Below are 21,239 nucleotides of genomic sequence, written 5' to 3'. Positions count from 1 at the left end.
AGTGTTAGTTGTACTTTATTTTTAGAAAAAAATATATATATTTTCATGTCAATTTGCAATTTTAAGGTTCAAGCCTCAAATCAAGCAAAAAACCTGAGTTAATTTTAATGTAATTTATATTGTGAATGTTAATTTCAATGTAATTTATATTCAATCGTTGTTTTAGCGATTTTTAAAAATCATCTACATATAATAATTTGAGCTTTGAGAACTTGATTTTCTGTAATGGAATATTACTCACTAATTTTTGCAAGTATATTCAACTCATTCCATATAATTCTTTAAACATAATTATTAATATCTACAAGATGACAATTATAAACTGTTTATATATTTATATATTTTTATAAGAAAAAATTGAGATTATAATACCAAATAAATCTTAAATATGGAAGACATTTTTGAGCTATATTTAAAGAAATATAAATATTTTAAAATATTAAAAAAAAATAATATATAGAAAATGATTATTTACTGTTTATAAATGCGGTACATTTTGCGACGAAAGCATAATCTTTATGGATGAAAATAAGTGTGCTATAAATAGGAACAGATAATACATTCTCCATAAATTGCTTAAAATAAATATAAAATGATAAACAATATTTCTGTAATTCATTTAAGCAGAATATAGAAAATTTAAGAAATAAATATAACTGACATTAAAAATTTCTTTTTTGTTAAGCAAATTATGAATTTGTAGTACATTTTCCAATGTTTGGCACAAACAATGCTATTAAGTATTTTTATCCTAGTAAGTAAATTAATTAATCTGTCAATATGTACATATAAATTGTTATAAAAAATTTAGTAAATATTTTTTTAAATTTCAACATATGGAATGCCTAATAATGATCTTGTGACACATAATTTGTTGTCAAAAATAATAAGTTGAACTATTTTAATAATAATTTCATTTCATTTGCAAACAATGAATGCATTTCTGTTCATTTTTTAAACTTTATTGTATATCGAAGGTGTGCTAATATTGTGTATCTCATATGATTAAAATCGTGTAAAAATACGTTATTAAATCCATTGTTTTTAAAGAATTACTTTTTGAAGAATTACTATGTATTTTTTTCAAATAATAAAAAATTGTTAAATCTACAGTTTTTTTCTAACAATATTTACATATACAAAAATTGAAAACGCATTGAAAGTGCATTTTTATTAAAATTATTTCTATAGAAACAGGGAATCTCTAGTATAATTATATTGCTTTTTATATGAACATTTGATTTTAAAAAAATTAAAAAACTTTTGACTTTTACTTACTCTTTCAAATGTTTATTCTTTAATCTCATTATTGGCCATGTTGTGATTAATTTTGAAAACATTGTTTTGTAATGCATTATTAGTTAACAATAAAATTGTATTTTGATTTTCACTTTGTTTTACATTAATAGTTTGCATATGTTTATTCAAGGATGTAAATTTTTGATTTTTATTTAATTGTATTTTTGACTGTGTTTGTGGAAATATATTAATACATTTATTTTGTACCATTATACTACTCAAAGGTTCATTATGAATATATAAACGTTGTTCAACTTGGTTCAATAATTTTTTATTATCTTTCTCAGAAATGTAATTTGAAGATGTGATTGCTCGATTTTCTATTAAATTTTTTATAACTGTTTGATAATTACTTAATTTTTTATTTTCATGTAATAGGCAATTCTCATTTTGATTTACTGAAGTATCCGTAACTGTAGATATCGTTTTATTAGCAACTTGATTAATTTCTTGTAAGGTATTTAAATCTATTAAGTCTTCTGAAACAGCAATCTCATGGGTTTCCATTTCTTGAAAAGATTTGCAATTGAGAGTAGTAATATCACTGTTTTCTTTTTTGTATTTGATATGTTCTTGAGTAAGTATTATATGTTTATTGCTATCTTTATTTTTCGTTTCAATATGGGTATCTTCTACTTGCATTAGTGACGTTTGTTCACTTACAGAATTATTAGATTCTTCGCTAAAATAATTTTCAGTTTCACTAATTATTTGTATGGGATTTTTAATTTGATTTTCAGAGAATTTAAGATTTTCTTGAAATTCTAAATTATTCTCATTTTCTAAATTATTAATTAAGTTGCTATATTCTACTTTAATGTATGCTGGTGCTTCATTTATATTGTGGTAAATTATTTCCGATTGATCAGTGTTATCATGACATATGAGTTGATTGTTTCCATCTCTAACTATTTCTAATTTAATATAAGAAGCACTTTGCAGTTTATCTTGTACTTTATCTGTATACTCATCTGATAAATTATTTTCGTCTTTGTTAGAAACTCTATTTTTTATAGGTAATTCAGTCTCTATAGATTCAGTCTTATTCAAATGAGATTCCTGACAAACCTCGTAAGTTTCAAAACAATTTCTAATAATTTGTATTGCATCACTTGATTTCCAATTTTTATCCCCATCAGTGGTATCGTTATTTATAATATATTCCTCAGTCACAGTATTTTGCAATTGATCATTGTCATTTTGACAATGCATAATTGTTTTTGTTGCAATTATATCCTCATCTATCATGTGATCTTTATTTATATTATTTTTTTTCTTTCTGTTAGTTCGAACTTTTTGAAAATCTTCTTCTGACAGATATAACAATTCACCAGTAGTTGTTAGAACTTTACCATGTCTTGTTTTTAAATGACGTTTATAAGTATTTCTTGTTTTAAATCTAATATAAAAATTTTTTTTTAATAAAAACATATAGATATTTTTAATATTTCACATTTTGCTTACCGCTGCCCACAGTCATCACATCCAAACGGAGCTTCGCCGGTATGTCTACGTCGATGTTCTCTGAAGTGTGATGGATGTCTAAATTTCTTTCCACAATCAGCGCATGTAAATCGCGTTTGATTTTGATGAATCAACATATGATATTTTAAGCTATGTCTTCTTGTAAAAACTGCTCTGCATATACGACATTCATATGGTTTTATTCCAGCATGACTGCGATAGTGAGATACCAATGTTGTAGGTGCTGTGAAACTTCGTGGTGGATTACAAATTCGACACTCAAGATTACTTCCTGTTGGATTTCCTTTTTTTTTTATACGATCCATAAAAGCTAATGCCATTTCTCTTTCCTCTTTACTAGTACCTATAAATTTTGCTTTTCCTTTCGGTTTACTAGTTATAATTTCTGTATTTTTGTCACTATTTTCACTTGACCATGATATTTCTAGAAATAAACAAAAATATTTATATTACATAAAATAATAATATAAAGACTAGAATATGTATTTATATAAATAAGACATATGTATGTGTACAAAATATATTAAAGTATTATAAATATTTTACACATGTACCTGGTAAATAAATGGCATCAGATTTTTTATTAATTTTTCCTGATAATTTTTTATTAATACGTGGATATTCTTTCGTATGAACACTGTCAGTACCAACAACCATAAGTACAATCTACATAAAGAAAAGAATTGTGTTTAAAGATTATAAATTTTATACTTCTATTTTATGTTTATCACTTACATTTTCATCTGTCATATTTTCAAGAGAATTGTTAAATGGTGATGTTTCTTTTTTGCTAGGAATTTCATCTTTTAAGCGTTCAAAGTAACTATGATCTCCAAAAACTTTAAAATCCATTCTTTCTACATCTTTTTGTTCAAAATTATGTACCTTTTTAGAATTTTCTACTTTTTCAACATTTTTGTTTTTATCCAATTCCTTAAAAGTAGAATCATTTAACAGAATATTTCTTAAGTAATTTGTTGATTTTTCTGTAATAATATCTTTATTTTCTTTATTTAATGTTTCTTGTGGTTTTCTTGATTGTTGCAATCTGTTTTTTTTATTTTGGGGGCTGGTTTTACAATTTTTATAACTTACTGATTTTGCAGTAAAAGTTTTATCTATAAAATGTAATTTATATTTTATAATTAGTATGTAACTTCTTTTCTTGCAAGTATATATAAATATTGTAATATTAACTTACAGGCTTCTTTATTAGTTTTTAAATATTCTAAATGTTCTGCTAAATGTGCTTTGATGGACATTCTTGCTCTTCCTTCACTTGCAAAACTAGTGTATTTTTGTCCACATCCAATGACAAGAGCACATGTATATGAATATTGTCTTTTTAATTCATCACTTGTAAAAATAGAAAATTGTTTAACTAATTGCGATGCTGGCATAGATAAAAGCTGTGGCACGTTAAAGGTTAATTCATTAGTTTTCCTTTTTACATAATCTATTTTTGATTTGCATTGCGATGGTAGTAATAATTTACTACGCTTTTTCTCTGAATGTAATGTCTGAGATGCAACTTCTGCAAGCATATCTAATAATGCAGCTGGACTATCATTCCCCATAATACCTAAAATGATTATTATTGCAGAATAAAATGATGTTTATTATGTCATGTTTTGTCATTATGCTGTATTTATGATATATTTTATGATGCAAATTTTACATTTATATTTTTTTTATCATTTCAAATCAAATAAATTATATTATATGATTGAAAATTAATAGTAATAGTAGTAGATAATTAAAAAACCTGTATTTTTCATTAATTAAAATAATTGATTATAATAATTATATAAAAACATACATAAACCTATATAATGAATTTTTAATTTTTTATTAAAAAGTTAAAATAATATATCTTCATTTTATTTGTTACGCAAATATTCAACAATAAATGCGTTGATCTTTATTAATATTATGACATATGACAGTTTCAAAAAAATACATAATTTCATTATTTCATAAAAGTAATAAAGAGAATTTTCAATACTACAAAATAATATTTATTAATAATATTTAATGGTATTGAATAATATTGAACGATTATAAAAAAAATATTTTTATTTTTTATATATGTGAAAATCAAATTTATTTTTCAAGCGTCATTCTAGCAGACGCCATAAGGACGCCCAGCAGACGGTTTTTCAATTCACTTTTACTGTGTTCTTAACAAAGTATGTATTTTTCTTATTAATATTAACTATGTTGAAGAGATGAGAATTTCAGTTACTTAAAGAGAGTAAATAAACAAATACCTCCGTTATATGAATTAGAAGCATATTCATGATTTGTTTTGGTGTTCATTATGGCATTCGTATTCGCGGCGTATCTTCATTCCACTGCCTTCTGTGCACAACAGGTCCCTTTTTGTTGCTTTCTTGTTTGCTTCCTTTCTTGTCAATCCTGAGAACAGTATTGCCAATCTGTGAGACGAAGATTTTGTATATTCATGTAAATCTAATGTAAAATCTTGCAGTTTATTTCTATACAATCTAAAATACTATTTTTGAAGATTATTTGTTATTTGCATAACAGATTTACAAATAATGAATTCATAAATAAAAAGATTTCAATTTTGTTAGGAACATTTATAATTAAATATACAGCACAACATTACACATAATATTAAATACAAATAAAAATAAATTTAATCTAAACATTAATTACAAATCTTTTTATTTTTTAATAATACTCATATTTTTTATATTATTCCTTTCCTGTTTTTATATTTCGAATATATTTTAATTAATTTCTTCAACTTCCATGGAAAATTTTTAAAATTTATAACAAGCTATAATTAATTTAACAAATATATATATATATATATATATACATATAAATTGAGTCATATTTTCAAATTTATAATTACATATATATATAATTGTACATTTTAATATACTTTTAATTATGTATATAATTTAATATAGTTTAATAATTTTTTTATTAGGTAATATACAAAGTAAATATAAATGTAACTAATGCAACGTTAATTACATAATACTATACATACATATTTAGATAATGACAAAAAATAAAATTAATAACTTACTGACATTTAAATTATTAATATAATATATTTATTAAAAGGCTTGGATTAAAGTTAAGGTAAAACATATACAAATCTTTTGATAGCATATTCTTAAATATTTTATTACATTATGTAAGAAGTTTCTAACCTCTTGTAAAATAGAGATGTACGTGTATTTGTACCATAAAAAAAATATAATACATATAATTATTTATATAGTTTATATTTTCATTATGACTTTGCAAATACTTTAATCTCTTTTATTCATTTATATGTCAATGTAATTTATCACAACTATCTGTTGATTCATTTTTAATTACATCGGTATCAAATATATCTTTAATGATATCTTGCTTTTTTTTCACGTGAGATGGTAAATTATGAAATACATTTTCTATCATTTGCTTTCTTTTTGTTATATCAGGTTTTCCATAATCTTGGTTGATAAATTCAATATTTTCATTATTATCAATAGCTTTCATTGATGCTAATAACTTCTCTTTGTTATAATTAGTAATTTTTGTTTTTACATTATTTTCAGTTGTAATACTAACATCAGTTAATATATCATGAACTGAATCATTTCCAAGAGATTGTATATTATGTGAGACTGTATCAATATTTTCCAATTCTTGTTTATTTAATTTATTTTTTGTTTCTAAATCATAACTTTGAACTATATTTTTACTCTGTATTTCTACTTCTGTTGTAACTACTTTATTTGTTGCTCCTTTACTTAAATTGCTTGAAGAATTTAATAAATCTTTTACAGAAGATTTTTTTTGTGAATCATTAAAAAGAATTTCATTTATATGTGATATTTCTGGTTTAAAACCAGATCCATTTACTGACTCCGACTCTGTGTTGTTAGCTTTAAATGATGTATCATGTTCATCTTTAGAATATGTTTGTAATAATGATTTATTTTCAAAATCATTTTTTGTCATACTTGCATTATTAAATTTTTGTGTTTTAGTTTGTTCAATTATATAGTTTTCTATATTTTCTGAGTTTTTACGTTCCGTTTGCACATCATGTTGAGTATGTATATTTTCATTCTCTATATTTTTAGTTTGTATGTGCACTTTATCAATTAAATTTTGATGAACATTTTGTGATTCATTTAAAATATTTTTTGAACATGATAATTTTTCTACTTCTTTATCAGAATTATAGTGAGTTTGATTATGATCATACTCAGATGAAATAAGTGCATTATTTTGATGATTCACTGTTAAGTAATGTTCAACTGATTCTTTCCTTATTTCAGATTCTATTTCTGAGTCACTTTCATAAGCATTTTTTCTCTCTCTTATTAAAATCTTCAATTTATCTCTATATTTACAATCAGAAAATGTTAATTTCTTTGAATCTGAAGTGTCATCTGCACTGCTAATTAACCTTAAAAGATAATAAAATATATTAAAATTAAATAACTAATTTAAACAAAAATAAATGCTTCAAATTATATAAACCTTGCATGCAATTGTTTAGAATTGTTAGTTGCATTCTTATAATCATTTTTTCCATTTTCATTTTCATTCTCGCTTTCACTACCTTCAGATGAACAGATAAAATTTTCATATTTTCGATTGTTATATATTTTCCTAAATTTATCTGCGCTTGTTTGATATCTCTGAACCTCTTTTTGTTGGTCCTCTAATCGTTCTGATTTTTCTAAATCTACTGAAATCTCTGAATTTTCGTTTATAGTGAAATCTAGTTCCTTCGATTTTGCTTCTAAATTATTTGATGTATTTCCGTATGGTGATTTTTGAAGACGATATTTTCGTACTTGTTCTAAATTTGTCATAGTTTCAGATTTTATATATTCTAAAGTTTGATTTGAATTTACTCTTTCCTCTGTTTTAATCTTATCATTTAATTCAGATGTATAAAGTACAGCCTGAAAGTTGTCAAAAGTAATATTTATCTTTAGAAGGTATAAAGTTGATTAAGTAATATTTATCTTTAGAAGATATAAATTTATTGATTATAAAATTATGCAATAAAATTAATCTTTACCAAACTGTTTTTTTGAATATCTGTTTGCCACTTTCTGTTTTTATCTGGTATTTTTAATGGATTTGATGAGCTGAAAGAAATCACTGAATGTGAAGAAACGATTAGTTATAATTATTAATTACATTTTTCACATACCTAATATCTCTTAAGTTTGTAAGAGATTGCGTGCCAAAACGTCGATTCTTGTCAGGAAACAATAATTGTCCACTATAATATAATCTTCGTTCTCTATTATCTAATAAATTTTCTAAAGTTTTTAATTTTTCTCCTGTTTCATCTAAATGTTTTTGTGTTTCTTTTCGTTTAGAAATTTCTAGATGTAATTGTTGTTTTAAACTTTTAGTTTCAAGACCCAATTTTTTATGTAGTGTCTAACGAAATAATTAAATATATGAACATTGTATAAGAAGTTATAAGAAGTTACAAATATTAAGTTACCTGTATAGTATTTTGCTGTTGTTGTATTCTATGATTTAAATCAGAAACTTCTAATTGTAATTTTTCCCTCTCTCCCAAATTACGATCTTTACTGAGTTGTAATAAATGTTTATTTTGTGCCTAAGAAATAATATAATGATATTTTTATTTTTTGTTTGAGAACATTATATATATTTATATTTACCTGTAAATGTTGAAGCTCATTTTCTTTTTCCTTTAATAAATCACAGGTTTCCTTTTGTAATGTTTTTAACTTTTTATATTTACTTTGAAGTACTCTCAACTCCTCATGATGTAAATTAATAATTCTCGGAAGTTCAGCATTTGTTCCTTCATAACGTTTTAATGCAGAATCTTGTCTTTTCTGTAATGCTTTTAATAATTTATTTTCATTTGCTAATTCCTGTGGAAACATACAATTATATTCAGTATGCCTGTAATTAACATATACTTATGATATATATATGAATTTTAGAAATACGTGAGTTTATATGATACAATATTTGAAATCATTACATTTAATCGATAGTGTGCATCAGCTAACTGATTTTGTAGTTCTTTAATGCGTAACATTTTTGCAGATAAAACTCTCTGTTCAATACTATTTTTATTAAGTTTTGATTGTTCTGAAGGACATTGTCGAACATTACTCTGGTATGGCCGCCCTATATATTGAATATCAATATTAAAAGATTATTTTAGAAGATGAAATAATTATTTCATTAATTATCAAAAATATTAATAGAAACAATTCTTATATTTTATTTGTTATATAGATTAAATAAAAAATAAAAATTAGAATTTAAATCTTAAAAATAATATAAATATATAAAAGTTGTTCTATATAAAATATATAAAATATATTTTCTAACAATAACATGTCCTCATAAAATGCTACATTAATTCTTATTAAAATTTTAATACAAACCAAGTAAAGGATGTAAATTTTTTTTCTTAGATGAAAAATATGTTATATTTTTATGAGATGAATTAATTTTTGTTTCCTCTGATGATCTTCCTAAGTTAGAATTTTGGTTTCTGAAAATTATAGATATATATAATTCTTGAAAATGTATGTAATTAATGTTTTTTTGTTCATACTGAGAATATTTTAAAATACAGTTTAAATGTATAATAAATATATAAATAATACAAATATACTCGTAAAAAAATTGAATAAAAGGAATCAAGTTATACAACAATATATGTACACATATAATACAAATAATTGGAATGTTTGTTATAGATATATAATTACTAAGAATAAATTTTATTAGAAATACTCTAATGATAATATAAATTAATTCATTGTAATTTATAAATATACAAAACAATCTTTACAAATATTTGGCATTGCTGTGATTACCTATTGAGATTCTTATGGGTATTGAAGTGTACTACAGGTAACGTAGGAACTTCAGTTTGCATGTTTTATTTGCAAATTCTACATCACAACTAGCATAGTTTTTATAAGAACAAATTATTATATTACTGTCCAAACTTATTCAAGATGAATCGGCATCCATAGTTGTTTTAGTTTCCAAGGTAACCAATGCACAACATTTCTCTAATCAATGTTCTTTAGAGTTATATATATTTAAAAAGATCTGTTTAAATGAAAATACTTAAAAACGTGATATATACAATGTTTATATATGATATATGAAAATGCATGTATGTATATAAAAAATTAAGTACTTTAATTATATATAAAATATTTATAGATCATATTTAGTTGTGATAAATCTATATATACATATAGTAAAAAGAAATAATAATTTTTACTTATGTTTTTATTTTAGTTTCGTTGATCATTTAGTTTTCAAACATTAATTTTTATAATAATAATGTTTTAGAGATTTAACTACAAATATGATATTTTATAGCACTATAAATACTGTATATAATGCACATGTATTATTATATCATAAATTTTTATTATTACAAGTAGTTCTAAATGTATTTATTTTTAATGATTTAGTTAATTTACCATTGCTAGTTGTGTTTATAATATACAATAATACAATAATTAATAAGTATTTAATCTTAAATTAATTTTATATTTTGAGTAATAATTTTATATTTAATTAGAACCAATCGATTTTTTAAAAATATTTTTAAATCTTTTTGTTGTAGTCTGCCAAATTACTGAAAAAAGAACCTTTTTTCGGTAACTAAATTTCTCGATGTACAAAATATTTCAAATGGTTCATTTCAAATTCAAGAATGTACAGATGTTATTACCTGTGCATTATACAATTTCTGTTTCAAACTCCTGGGGTTCTACAGTTATCTTTTTCTTGACTAGATTTGAGCATTCCCATATGTTGTGTTTCCCACAATTTGTAATATAAAGAATTTGGCATAGCTAATAAAGAATCATGTGTTCCTCTTTCAATTAAATTACCATTATCTAGTACAAAAATTTCATCTGAATCCATAACAGTAGATAATCGATGGGCTATAACAACAGAAGTCCGGCCAACGGTTGCTCTACGTAATGCTTCAAGAATATTCTAAAATTATTTCATTAGAGTTAGATATGTATAATAATAATATTTAATATATAAATGAAACTTACATGTTCTGTAATAGAATCTAAAGATGAAGTAGCTTCATCAAAAATTAATATTGGACTATTTTTTAAAATTGCTCTAGCAATTGCTACTCGCTGTTTTTCACCACCACTTAATTTTAAACCACGTTCTCCAACAGGTGTATCATATCCTTTTGGCCATTTAAGAATAGAATCATGTAAATTTGCCATTTTGGCAGCTTCAAAAACATCTTCTTTACATTTTGATAAATTACCATAATGGAGATTGTAAAAAATACTTTCATGAAATAGGACAGTATCCTAAAATCATTTATTCATTTTAATATTGCAAGAATATATTATTAAATTTTTTTTTAATCTGATTACCTGTGGAACAATTGCTATTGATTTCCTTAAAGTATCTAAATCAATATCTTGAATATTATGTCCATTTATAAAAATGCCTCCAGATTGTGGTTCAAAAAATCGATATAATAATCTTATTAATGTCGTTTTACTAAAAAATATATATTGCTAATCAGTGTTTTATTTTTATAGAAGTTATATACACAGCATTTAATTGAAACATACCCACAACCAGATCCTCCAACAATAGCAATTTTTTTACCGCTTGGAATAGTAAAATTAATATTTTTAAAAATAGACTTGCCTTCGACATATTGGAAGCTAATATTTTTAAATTCAATATCTGAATTCTTTGAAGTTATATGAAATTGTGTTGCATTCTCTTTGGACTAGTATTATATCATAAAATATATTAATCATTTATAAATCATGGATAATCATATTTAAATTATTTATAAGTACCTTAATAGCAATATCCATTGTCATCAAAGTAAACATAGTCTGCATATCAATAAGAGCCTGTCTAACTTCACGATATACTGAGCCCAAAAATCCTAAGGGAACTGACAATTGGAATAAAAGACCATTAACCATTACTAAGTCTCCTACTGTCATAGTACCTACAATTGATTCATTTAAAAATTATATTAACATTGTTAATACATTGATATATATATTTTAAATATTTAAAAAATTACCCTCCATAATATTATTTGATGCTAATACCATTATTAAACTCAATGCAGCACTAAATATAGCATTTTGTCCAAAGTTTAACATTGCTAAACTAGTAGTTGTCTTAAGTGATGCAATTTCATATTTCTTTAAAGATTCATCATATCTTTCAGCTTCAAATTTTTCGTTATTAAAATACTAATACAAAAAATAAAAATGAATTATTTATACAATACAAAGATTGAAATTATATGGAGTATAAATATCTTAGTTGCAAAAATAAATTGCAAAATATACCTTTACTGTTTCATAATTAATAAGTGAATCTATTGCTTTATTACTTGCTTCATTTTCTGCTTGATTCATAAAAATTCTAAATTTCGTTCGCCACTGAGTAATAGCTAATGTGAATAAAGCATAAATTCCAACACAACCAAGAGCAATACTTGCATATTCTGCACCACATTTTAAATATAATACTGTACTGACTAATGATAATTCAAAAACAGTAGGTACAATATTAAATACCATAGCATTTAATACAAAATTTATACCACGACTTCCTCTATCTATTGTCTGTAAAAATTTAAATTAAATAAATGATCATTTCAAATAGTAGAAATGGAAATAATATTAAAATAATTTATCTTACTTTTGATAATGCTCCAGTTTGTCTACCTAAATGAAAAGCCATATCTAAATTATGCAAATGTAAGAATACATTTTTGGCTATTTTACGAATAGAATGTTGAGCAACTTTTGCAAATACTGCATTTCTCAATTCACTAAATCCAGCTGCACCAGCACGTGCTATTCCATCTGTTTTAATATAGTAATATTAATACAAAATATCTACTCCAAATTTGTAGATTTCTATAATAATAATAATCTATATAATTTACATACATCCAATAAGTAATGATGTTGCAACAGTTGCAACTGTATCTGATGCACTTCCAAGACTTAAAATGGCATTACCAGTAGCTGCCATGTGTTGGGTATTAAGAGTATCTATTGTATATTTAAAAATAAAAGGCACACCAACATTTAAAACTTTTGCACCAACAAGTAAACCAATAGCTATTTTAACTCTTTTCCGAATATCTGGATTATCCTATAATATAGATATATCTATACTGCAATATTAATTAGATATTTAAAATAACTTACTTCTGGCCAAATATATCTAAGCATTGCTTTAATCATATTTGCAGATTTAACTGCTTCTTTTTTTTGAATATCAATACTTTCACGACTTAAACTAGATACACCAGGATGAAAACAATCTCTTTTTGGTTGTCCTGATTTTCCTCCAATAAATCCAGGAATTATCAATGGAAATTTTACAGAACTTATAATAGACTTTTTTTTGCGTGTACGATCAATTACGTTTCCACTGCAACACTATAAAAATAATTGAACTATATTAAATGTTAAATAAACTATATTAATTATTAAATAAAAAAATATGATTAACCATATCAAAGATTTCTTTAGAAATTATTAATAATTTATTAAATGCAAAACGATTTTATTTAAAATTATAAATAAATAAAAATATATATTATTTCAAATAATGGAAAAGCAAATAAAATTTAATAATATTAATATTTTTATTTTCATTTTATTATAAAATTATAAATTATTTAAATATGAATCACAAAAGCCAAACTAATCAATTTTATCAAAATTAATTTGGCTTCTAAAAAGCCAATTGAAAAATTTGATTTTTAAAAAATTTAAAACTAATCATGTATCCTAATGAAGTGACAAAATTTTCAAAACATAAAATTTATTAGTTTGATTTCTACCTGACTTTCATTATAATAAATATCTTAATATATTATAACAAATATTACATATTACAAATTATTATTTTTGAAACATACAAAGACTATTATATGATTCATTTAATATTGTAATATATTCTTCTATAAGATTTATTGCAATTGAAAAACATTGTGTACAATATTTAAGTTCTTTCATACTGATCAAATGATTTAACAGTTCATTTTTTTTCAAATTTAAAATTAATTTTGCCATATTATATACACCTATTTTATCTTCTGATGTAAGAGAATTTCCATATATTTTTATATTCCAATGATCTCTTTGTAATTGTGTATTCATTATAAATAATGTACATGTTGCATTATAATTTAAACCATCTCTTATAAATGCCATATTTTTTTGTAAATTATTGGAAATAATAAAATCTAATTTAAATTTCGGAATATCAAAACAAACTTTTACATCAGAAATATCAAAATAAATTTCATCTAATGGATTATATGGTATAAAAAAACCATAGTGTATATATAATTTAAGACTATTATGTGCACCATAATTAATAAAAACTTGTGACTCTGAATTAAATGAATTTAAAGTATTAATTTGATAGAATTTATTGCCATTTTTATTTGTAACTACAGATGCATGTGTAGTGCTATATATACTGTGATTAAATAAATCTAAGAAAGGTGCCAAGGCTAAATTATTTGGATATTTTATATTAATGTTTTGATTTGTCTCAATTTCAGCTTCATCTATGTATATAGCTCTTGTATTAACGATATAATATGCCCATTTGTACTTTTCAAATGTGATTATTTTTTTAAGATGCAAGTTACAATGAGAGCAATGGCCTTCTCTATTTAACTTTAAATTATTCATAGATTTAATTAGTAATCGAAAATCATTACATATTTTATGAAACTCATCCATATAATCTATAATAAATTTTGGCAATAGATTCTTTTCTTTTTGTGTACAAAAATCTGGATTTGTTAAATTTCTTGGTAAACTATTGATGTAATAATTCCACTTTGATGCATTTCCTAAATGTGATTCGTATATGATAAACACTGCTAATACACATTGTGCACTATAATATTCAATTTTTGAAAATAAAATACTGACATTGCTTTGAGATAATATAGATGTTGTTATTAAGATTTCATAAGGTAATTTGATCAATATATCATTGATTTTAATATTTTTCAATGTTTTTAATCCTCTACCAGTAGTAAGAAAGTTAAATGGAGTAAGATTATAAATTGATGAACAGTTTTTTGTTAATAACCAAGATTTAAGGTACATCAAACTGTCTTCTTCATTTTTTGTTATTTCTTTAATAATTAGCTTCTTCTTTTGATGACGTTTTCTTGAAGTTCTACCCATTATGTAAATGTTACATCTGTAGAAGCAATAAAGAGATGCTTTGAAATAAGTACCTGCTTATCATTATTTAATTTGTTATATGTTATTTATTTGTTATTGATTATTGATCATTTCCATAACTTGGACACTTGGTATAATAATAATTGAAGAATTAACAAACATATTTCAAAGAAACATTATAAATTCTTAATGTAATAATAGTTTATGAAAACAATATATAAATTAGGAATATTACCCTAATTCCAAAGGCAGAGTATATTGGATTACGTGTCAAAGTGTAAGATAAAACTCCTTCGTGATAAATAATTTGTCTTCGTGATTTAATTAAACATGTTATAAATGACCTGTTCCAAAGTTTCTTTTCATTATAACCAATTCGTAACATACGGTGACATAAAATAATACTTAACATTATGATGGAAATATTTATTCACAAACGGAGGTACAAAAACAAAATCCACAAATTAGGTTATTAGATCATGATAGAAATGCAAATCCGATAACCTACACCTGCTATCAAATACTATACATATATTTGTTACATCATATGCCTATTATACTATATATATTATCCATCTACAGGTATATTATACATACTATCCACTACGTGTGTTCACATGTGTACATGTAATGCAAGGATTAAAATATTATTGTTTTTTTATCATACTATATGAAATTTAATCACATTTAAATATTAAATTATTTGCATCTTTATAATACATTTTTTGGAGATTTGACAATTTAAAATATATAATTATAAATAAGCTTAAACTTCATGAAAATAGACACAATAGATTCTGTAACATGATTTCCAATCCGACTTCTTACCCATGTAATAAAGTAATATCTTTTTTTTCATAAAAGAACTCGTACATATTACTGTATTTAAAGCGAAGACTCGGTAAAATATATTATAAAAATATGAACAAAGGTATAAAATATATATTTAGTGATTTTGCGTAATGAAAAATGAATAACTTCTTATATTTAAAGACAAATCACATGATATCTTTCAAAAATAAGGTCAAAAGTGAAAGTTTAAAATGTTAATCATGTGCGTTATACCTGTTGAATATGTGACTAATGTTGACGTCGAGAGAAAACGAATTCCACAGCTACAAAGTGCAATACAAAAATGTTTACGAACAAAATTATATTTACTTTATTGAGAAATGAAAATGTAACCCGAGCAATCTTATGTAGTAATTATAATGTGTATTGTGAAACACAAAGAAATGTGCATATTTCTATACAAAGGAAATTTCATTTACATCAATTTAATAAGGTTGAAGCAAAGCTTGCAGGAAGTCAAAAACCAGATTGGAATAGAGCTGTTTCAGAAGCAGAGAAAATTGTTGGATATCCAACATCATTTCTAAGTTTACGATGGCTTTTGAGTGATGAAATAGCAAATGTAGCTTTACATTTGAGGAAACTAGTGGGATCTAATCATCCTTTGTTAAAAACAGCCAAGTAAGCATTAATATTATATTTCTTATAAATTTACAATGATATTAATTTTTTTCATCAAATTTATTATAGAAGTGTTATCTATAATGGACGTAACAATATGCAAGCATGGGGTCTTATTGTATTATTAATTTCAAAAGCTGCTGGTCATTTGAGTGTAGATGATATGGAAGAAGATAAAGCTGCAGGTGTATTGCACAGGTATTGTATTATAACTTTTAATAGCACAGAATTTTTAAAGTTATATATTTATAACAAAAATAATATTAAACAAATTATTATTTAGTCAAAGAGCTTTAGCAGAAGTAACTGAAATGATACGTACAAGTCATCTTGTTCACAAAGGACTGGTAAATATAGAATCTGATGTTTATTTAGAAACATCTGAATTAAATGATATGAATTTTGGTAATAAAATTGCATTATTAAGTGGAGATTATTTATTAGCAAATTCTTGTGCTGAATTGGCAAATCTTCGTAATCAAGATGTATGTAAATAAATTATATATTCTAATTTATATTAATTATATTTATTATATTTTATTACATGAATTATAATTATATTCAGATTGTAGAATTAATGTCAAGTGCTGTAAGAGACTTAGCAGAAGCAGAATTTGTAGGACGTAGAGATAACCAAAATAATCCTTTACCTTCTGTACCACCTGAAGATCGCAAGGATTATGCAGTAAAGGAATGGACTCTTAGAAATGTTTTAAGTGCTGGTGCCTTATTAGGAAAATCATGTAAAGGTACATTAAAATTAGCAGGACATAGCAATGAAATACAAGAACAAGGTTACAATTTTGGAAAACACTTAGCATTAGCTTGGCAAGCTTGCTTAGATTTGGGTCCTTTTATTACAAAAGATCAAAATGTAACATTCAATCTGTGTTCTGCACCAATTATGTTTCATATTGAACATGACCCATCAATTTTAACAGAAATTGATAAAGGTTTGGAATCTGTGAATAATGTAGATTATGTTAAGGTAAGCACATTAAATGTAACATATAAATATTTTTTTATTTATGAAGTAAATAATTTTGAAAATTCAATATGTAGATTCATAAAATTGTTATGATGGGGCCTGGAGTTGAATTAACAAAACAGTTGCAAAAAAGACATTCACAAAAGGCAATGGAAGTTTTAAGTGTATTTGAAAAAAGTGATGCAAGAAAAGCATTATGTAATATTATAGCCGCTATGGGAGACTTCTGAATAACTCAATTAAAACCTTATATAATTGCCCAAAGATCAGTTTCAGGACTCCGTCCTTGTTAAGTTTTCAGTTTTAACACATACTCAAACATATAAAATTTATATTTTATTTATATTATGAAATATAATATTGTCAAATTTTAATATATATAATTAAGCTAAAAATGGCAAATATGTATAATATATATAATAAGATTGGTACGTTTTATAATAAACAATATTTGAATAAATTTATCATTTATTTTTAATACCCTATTCCGTATTTATTTTATTATTTGATATTTATATTTATTTACGAAAATACAATGAATTTGTATATACTTTATAATGTCAAAATTTTTAATAAATTATTGTATTTTATACGAATATTTCGTTGTATATTAAACTAGTTTGTATTCTTATAACTATTTGGCAATATACAATTCGGCAATTACAAATATATAAATAATTTGATAATTTATTAAATAGTGAATGTCAACTCTATAGTGAATGTCAACCACAACCGATTCAAGAAGAGTATAGATATATAAATATGTCACGAGCAGGCACGAAACTCGACTCGAAAAAAGTTGTAAGTGTACTATTACATTATATTATCAATGTTTACAAAACATTTAAATCATACATTATTAAATTTTATTCTGTTATTGAATAATCATTAAAAAAAATAGATAAACTATAAGTGAGGTTAGGAATAATGTTTAACATTTGTTTTATAATTTAGTTCTCTATAAAAAATATATTAAGATATGATGAAAATTTGTATATAATTGTAAATTTCAGAATTCTGAATTATTTACATTAACATATGGAGCATTAGTAGCTCAATTACTAAAGGATTACGAGAATGTAGAAGATGTAAACAAACAGTTGGAAAGAATGGGTTATAACATGGGAATTCGTTTAATAGAAGATTTTCTAGCTCGAACTGGGTCTGGTCGGTGTTATGACTTTCGAGATACAGCTGAGAAAATACAAACTGGATTCAAAATATTTTTGGGAATAACACCAACAATCACAAATTGGAGTGCTGCTGGTGATGAATTTTCTTTATGTTTTGAAGCAAATCCATTAACGGAATTTGTTGAATTACCTGATCATTGTTTAAATCTAAAGTATTGTAATGTATTAATTGGAGTATTAAGAGGAGCTTGTGAAATGGTACAAATGGAAATTGCTTGTTGGTTTGTGCAAGATCAGTTAAAAAATGATAATGTAACTGAATTACGAATTAAATTTATTAAAAGACTAGAAGATGCTATTCCAGCAGGTGAAGATTAAGTAATCTTTTGTTATTAAAGGTACATATACTGTTACTATACATTGTAAAATTTTACAATAATATTTATAATTAATTATAATAATATTCTCATTATATAAACAAAAATATTGAATATATATGTTACAATATGTATAATGTAATTTTATATGTAATTCCTTAGTACTTAGACATATTGCTAATTCTGTCTTGCATTATAGAGAAATTTTGTTTTATTTATTAATAAATTTTGTTTTTATTTATTGATAAATATATTATGTGAAATTATACTTTTTTCATCTAATATTTTTTTCAATATATAGAAATGTTAAAATAATTTAAGTTAACCTTTTACAGCGTATACGTATATGGTTAAAGCAGAAAAATATAAATTAAATTATGTAAACATTATTTTAACTTTTAATTAATATTAATTATTAATATATAATAACATATAATAAATTAATGTCTTGTAATTTTCTTTTTATGTATTTATAACCTCTAAAGTTGAATTTACGTCGTTGTCATTTAGTGAAGTAAGATCAGCATGTGAATCAAATATTAACAGAAGAATTAAACATATTTGTAATAATTTTTTACAATAATCTTTTATAGATGATGGAAGTGAAGTGCAAACATTGTAGAAAAGATCTTTTTGAGAATGAATATATTTTATTATTTACTTCCCACCATGAAATAAAAAAAAACGCTATGGACGTTGGATGTGGTGCAAGTAATTCTGAATTTTGTTCATACATGTCAATGGATAAGTTGCCGAAATGGATTGAACATGCTATCACTCAAGTAAAATTTCTTTAATATTATTAAAAATTTAGTATTATATGTAATTATATTCTTAAAATATTCTTTAAACTATTCAATATTGTATAAAAAATAAATGTCATGAATGAAAATAATACAGATAAATTTTAAAATTTGTATCTAAAACCTTATATAAGATGAAATATACATCTTTTACAGGAATCTTGGACAAAAGGTAGACTTCATTGCCCAAATTGCAATAATCGTATAGGTACATTTAATTTTATAAATGAATTAAAATGTAGCTGCAATAAATTTATAACATTACCAATCAAAATAACTAATAGCAAAGTAGATATTTTGTTTCATTCTAAATAAATCTAATACATTCCAAATTGATCTCAAATAATGATTTTATTGTTTAATAATAATTACATAATTTTGATTTGTATGCGTATAAATTTTATACAAAAATAATTTAGTAATTAAAATATTAATATCTTTAGATAATTGAAACTTATCATTAATGTACTTATATTTACAAAATCATTGATGTTTCTTTGTTAATAACATATTACATTTTTACATATTTCATAAAATATGAATGTTGCAAGTAATACTTATTTTATTTGTATATGTAAATATAATGAAGTATGCGAATAATCAATAACAATTGTCATTCAATAATTTTTATTTCAATAATGTAGAAGCATGCGAAAACAAATCAAATTCTTTCTTATAAATAAATTGTATGTAAATTATTAGTCATTTTTATTTGATTTATGTATATTTTATTTTAAATATTTTTGGTTGCATATTTGGATGTAAATTACTTTATTAACAGATAATGTTTTTTTTTTGCATTTATATATAACAATTGAATATTTTTTAATATGTATATGTGTATATATATATATATATATATATATATATATATATATATATACATACACATATAAATATTAAATATGGACATTTTATATATAGCACAATTACTATTTTATGCTATACAACTAATAAGTTAATTAATATATACATTAAATAATTTTTACTTAAAATATTTACAATTAATTACTAATGCATAGCATTAAAAATGACTTGAATTGATTGTTATGTATTCATAACAAAGTAAAAAAATAAGTTAGACCATACAATATGTTTTTAATATAAACTGTAAAATTTATTATTTCTTTTTCTATATTATGTCATTTTAAAATAAACTTATCGCTTGTTCGTTAAACTTTAATTGTTTTTGCTATAGTAATTTACAATTGCTCTTATAGAGTATATAATAATATATATAAATAATATATAATAATGTGTATCCAGCACAATTACTATTTATATTACAGCAAAAATAATATTATTGATATAACAATGAACAAAATAAATAATATAGACAATATTAACAGGTACCATATTTTCTTTCATAAAATTTTTATTAATTGCATCAACAATAAATTTATATAACTCCAAAAATA

At 23.4% G+C, this 21,239-nt stretch overlaps 5 protein-coding genes across 9 annotated transcripts; 2 read left to right on the top strand and 3 right to left on the bottom strand.

Annotated features, from left to right (window-relative positions):
- Positions 1-1,223: 1,223 nt before the first annotated feature.
- On the bottom strand, positions 1,224-6,062 carry LOC122536956. The gene is made up of 7 exons (XM_043669766.1): positions 5,976-6,062; positions 5,055-5,202; positions 3,986-4,366; positions 3,520-3,902; positions 3,339-3,450; positions 2,764-3,208; positions 1,224-2,698 (listed from the first exon to the last, which is right to left on the bottom strand). The coding sequence occupies exons 2-7, from the start codon at positions 5,101-5,103 to the stop codon at positions 1,291-1,293; spliced, it is 2,778 nt and encodes a 925-aa protein (XP_043525701.1). The 5' UTR covers positions 5,104-5,202; positions 5,976-6,062; the 3' UTR covers positions 1,224-1,290.
- A 5-nt stretch (positions 6,063-6,067) lies between these two features.
- LOC122536957 (putative uncharacterized protein DDB_G0282499) lies at positions 6,068-9,791 on the bottom strand. The gene is made up of 9 exons (XM_043669767.1): positions 9,657-9,791; positions 9,219-9,328; positions 8,807-8,955; positions 8,475-8,693; positions 8,291-8,410; positions 7,988-8,223; positions 7,853-7,922; positions 7,303-7,733; positions 6,068-7,228 (listed from the first exon to the last, which is right to left on the bottom strand). The coding sequence occupies exons 1-9, from the start codon at positions 9,716-9,718 to the stop codon at positions 6,103-6,105; spliced, it is 2,523 nt and encodes an 840-aa protein (XP_043525702.1). The 5' UTR covers positions 9,719-9,791; the 3' UTR covers positions 6,068-6,102.
- LOC122536958 (iron-sulfur clusters transporter ABCB7, mitochondrial) lies at positions 9,695-15,622 on the bottom strand. Of its 5 annotated transcripts, none has more exons than XM_043669769.1 (12): positions 15,283-15,618; positions 13,038-13,271; positions 12,774-12,981; positions 12,520-12,686; positions 12,165-12,443; positions 11,891-12,065; positions 11,655-11,812; positions 11,418-11,581; positions 11,214-11,343; positions 10,872-11,147; positions 10,535-10,806; positions 9,695-9,897 (listed from the first exon to the last, which is right to left on the bottom strand). In XM_043669769.1, exons 1-11 carry the CDS (start codon positions 15,457-15,459, stop codon positions 10,558-10,560), a joined length of 2,217 nt encoding a protein of 738 aa, XP_043525704.1. In that variant the 5' UTR covers positions 15,460-15,618; the 3' UTR covers positions 9,695-9,897; positions 10,535-10,557. The 5 variants fall into 5 exon arrangements, with proteins under 5 accessions (XP_043525704.1, XP_043525705.1, XP_043525706.1 ...); XM_043669770.1 differs by lacking the exon at positions 9,695-9,897 and adding an exon at positions 10,238-10,427; XM_043669771.1 differs by lacking the exons at positions 9,695-9,897; positions 15,283-15,618 and adding exons at positions 10,238-10,438; positions 14,933-15,060.
- Positions 15,623-15,848: 226 nt separating this feature from the next.
- On the top strand, positions 15,849-17,896 carry LOC122536959 (all trans-polyprenyl-diphosphate synthase PDSS2). The gene is made up of 5 exons (XM_043669774.1): positions 15,849-16,520; positions 16,590-16,718; positions 16,804-17,005; positions 17,086-17,508; positions 17,583-17,896. Exons 1-5 carry the CDS (start codon positions 16,183-16,185, stop codon positions 17,736-17,738), a joined length of 1,248 nt encoding a protein of 415 aa, XP_043525709.1. The 5' UTR covers positions 15,849-16,182; the 3' UTR covers positions 17,739-17,896.
- A 264-nt stretch (positions 17,897-18,160) lies between these two features.
- On the top strand, positions 18,161-19,757 carry LOC122536978 (trafficking protein particle complex subunit 3). Its single transcript, XM_043669814.1, has 3 exons — positions 18,161-18,309; positions 18,522-19,039; positions 19,612-19,757. Exons 1-2 carry the CDS (start codon positions 18,271-18,273, stop codon positions 19,017-19,019), a joined length of 537 nt encoding a protein of 178 aa, XP_043525749.1. The 5' UTR covers positions 18,161-18,270; the 3' UTR covers positions 19,020-19,039; positions 19,612-19,757.
- Positions 19,758-21,239: the final 1,482 nt, after the last annotated feature.

This window comes from Frieseomelitta varia, unplaced genomic scaffold, assembly GCF_011392965.1.
Source record: "Frieseomelitta varia isolate USP_RPSP 00005682 unplaced genomic scaffold, Fvar_1.2 scaffold_881, whole genome shotgun sequence".
Classification (NCBI taxonomy): domain Eukaryota; kingdom Metazoa; phylum Arthropoda; class Insecta; order Hymenoptera; family Apidae; genus Frieseomelitta; species Frieseomelitta varia.
The sequence above is the reverse complement of the archived record's forward strand: the minus strand, read 5'-3'. Positions and strand labels throughout refer to the sequence as shown.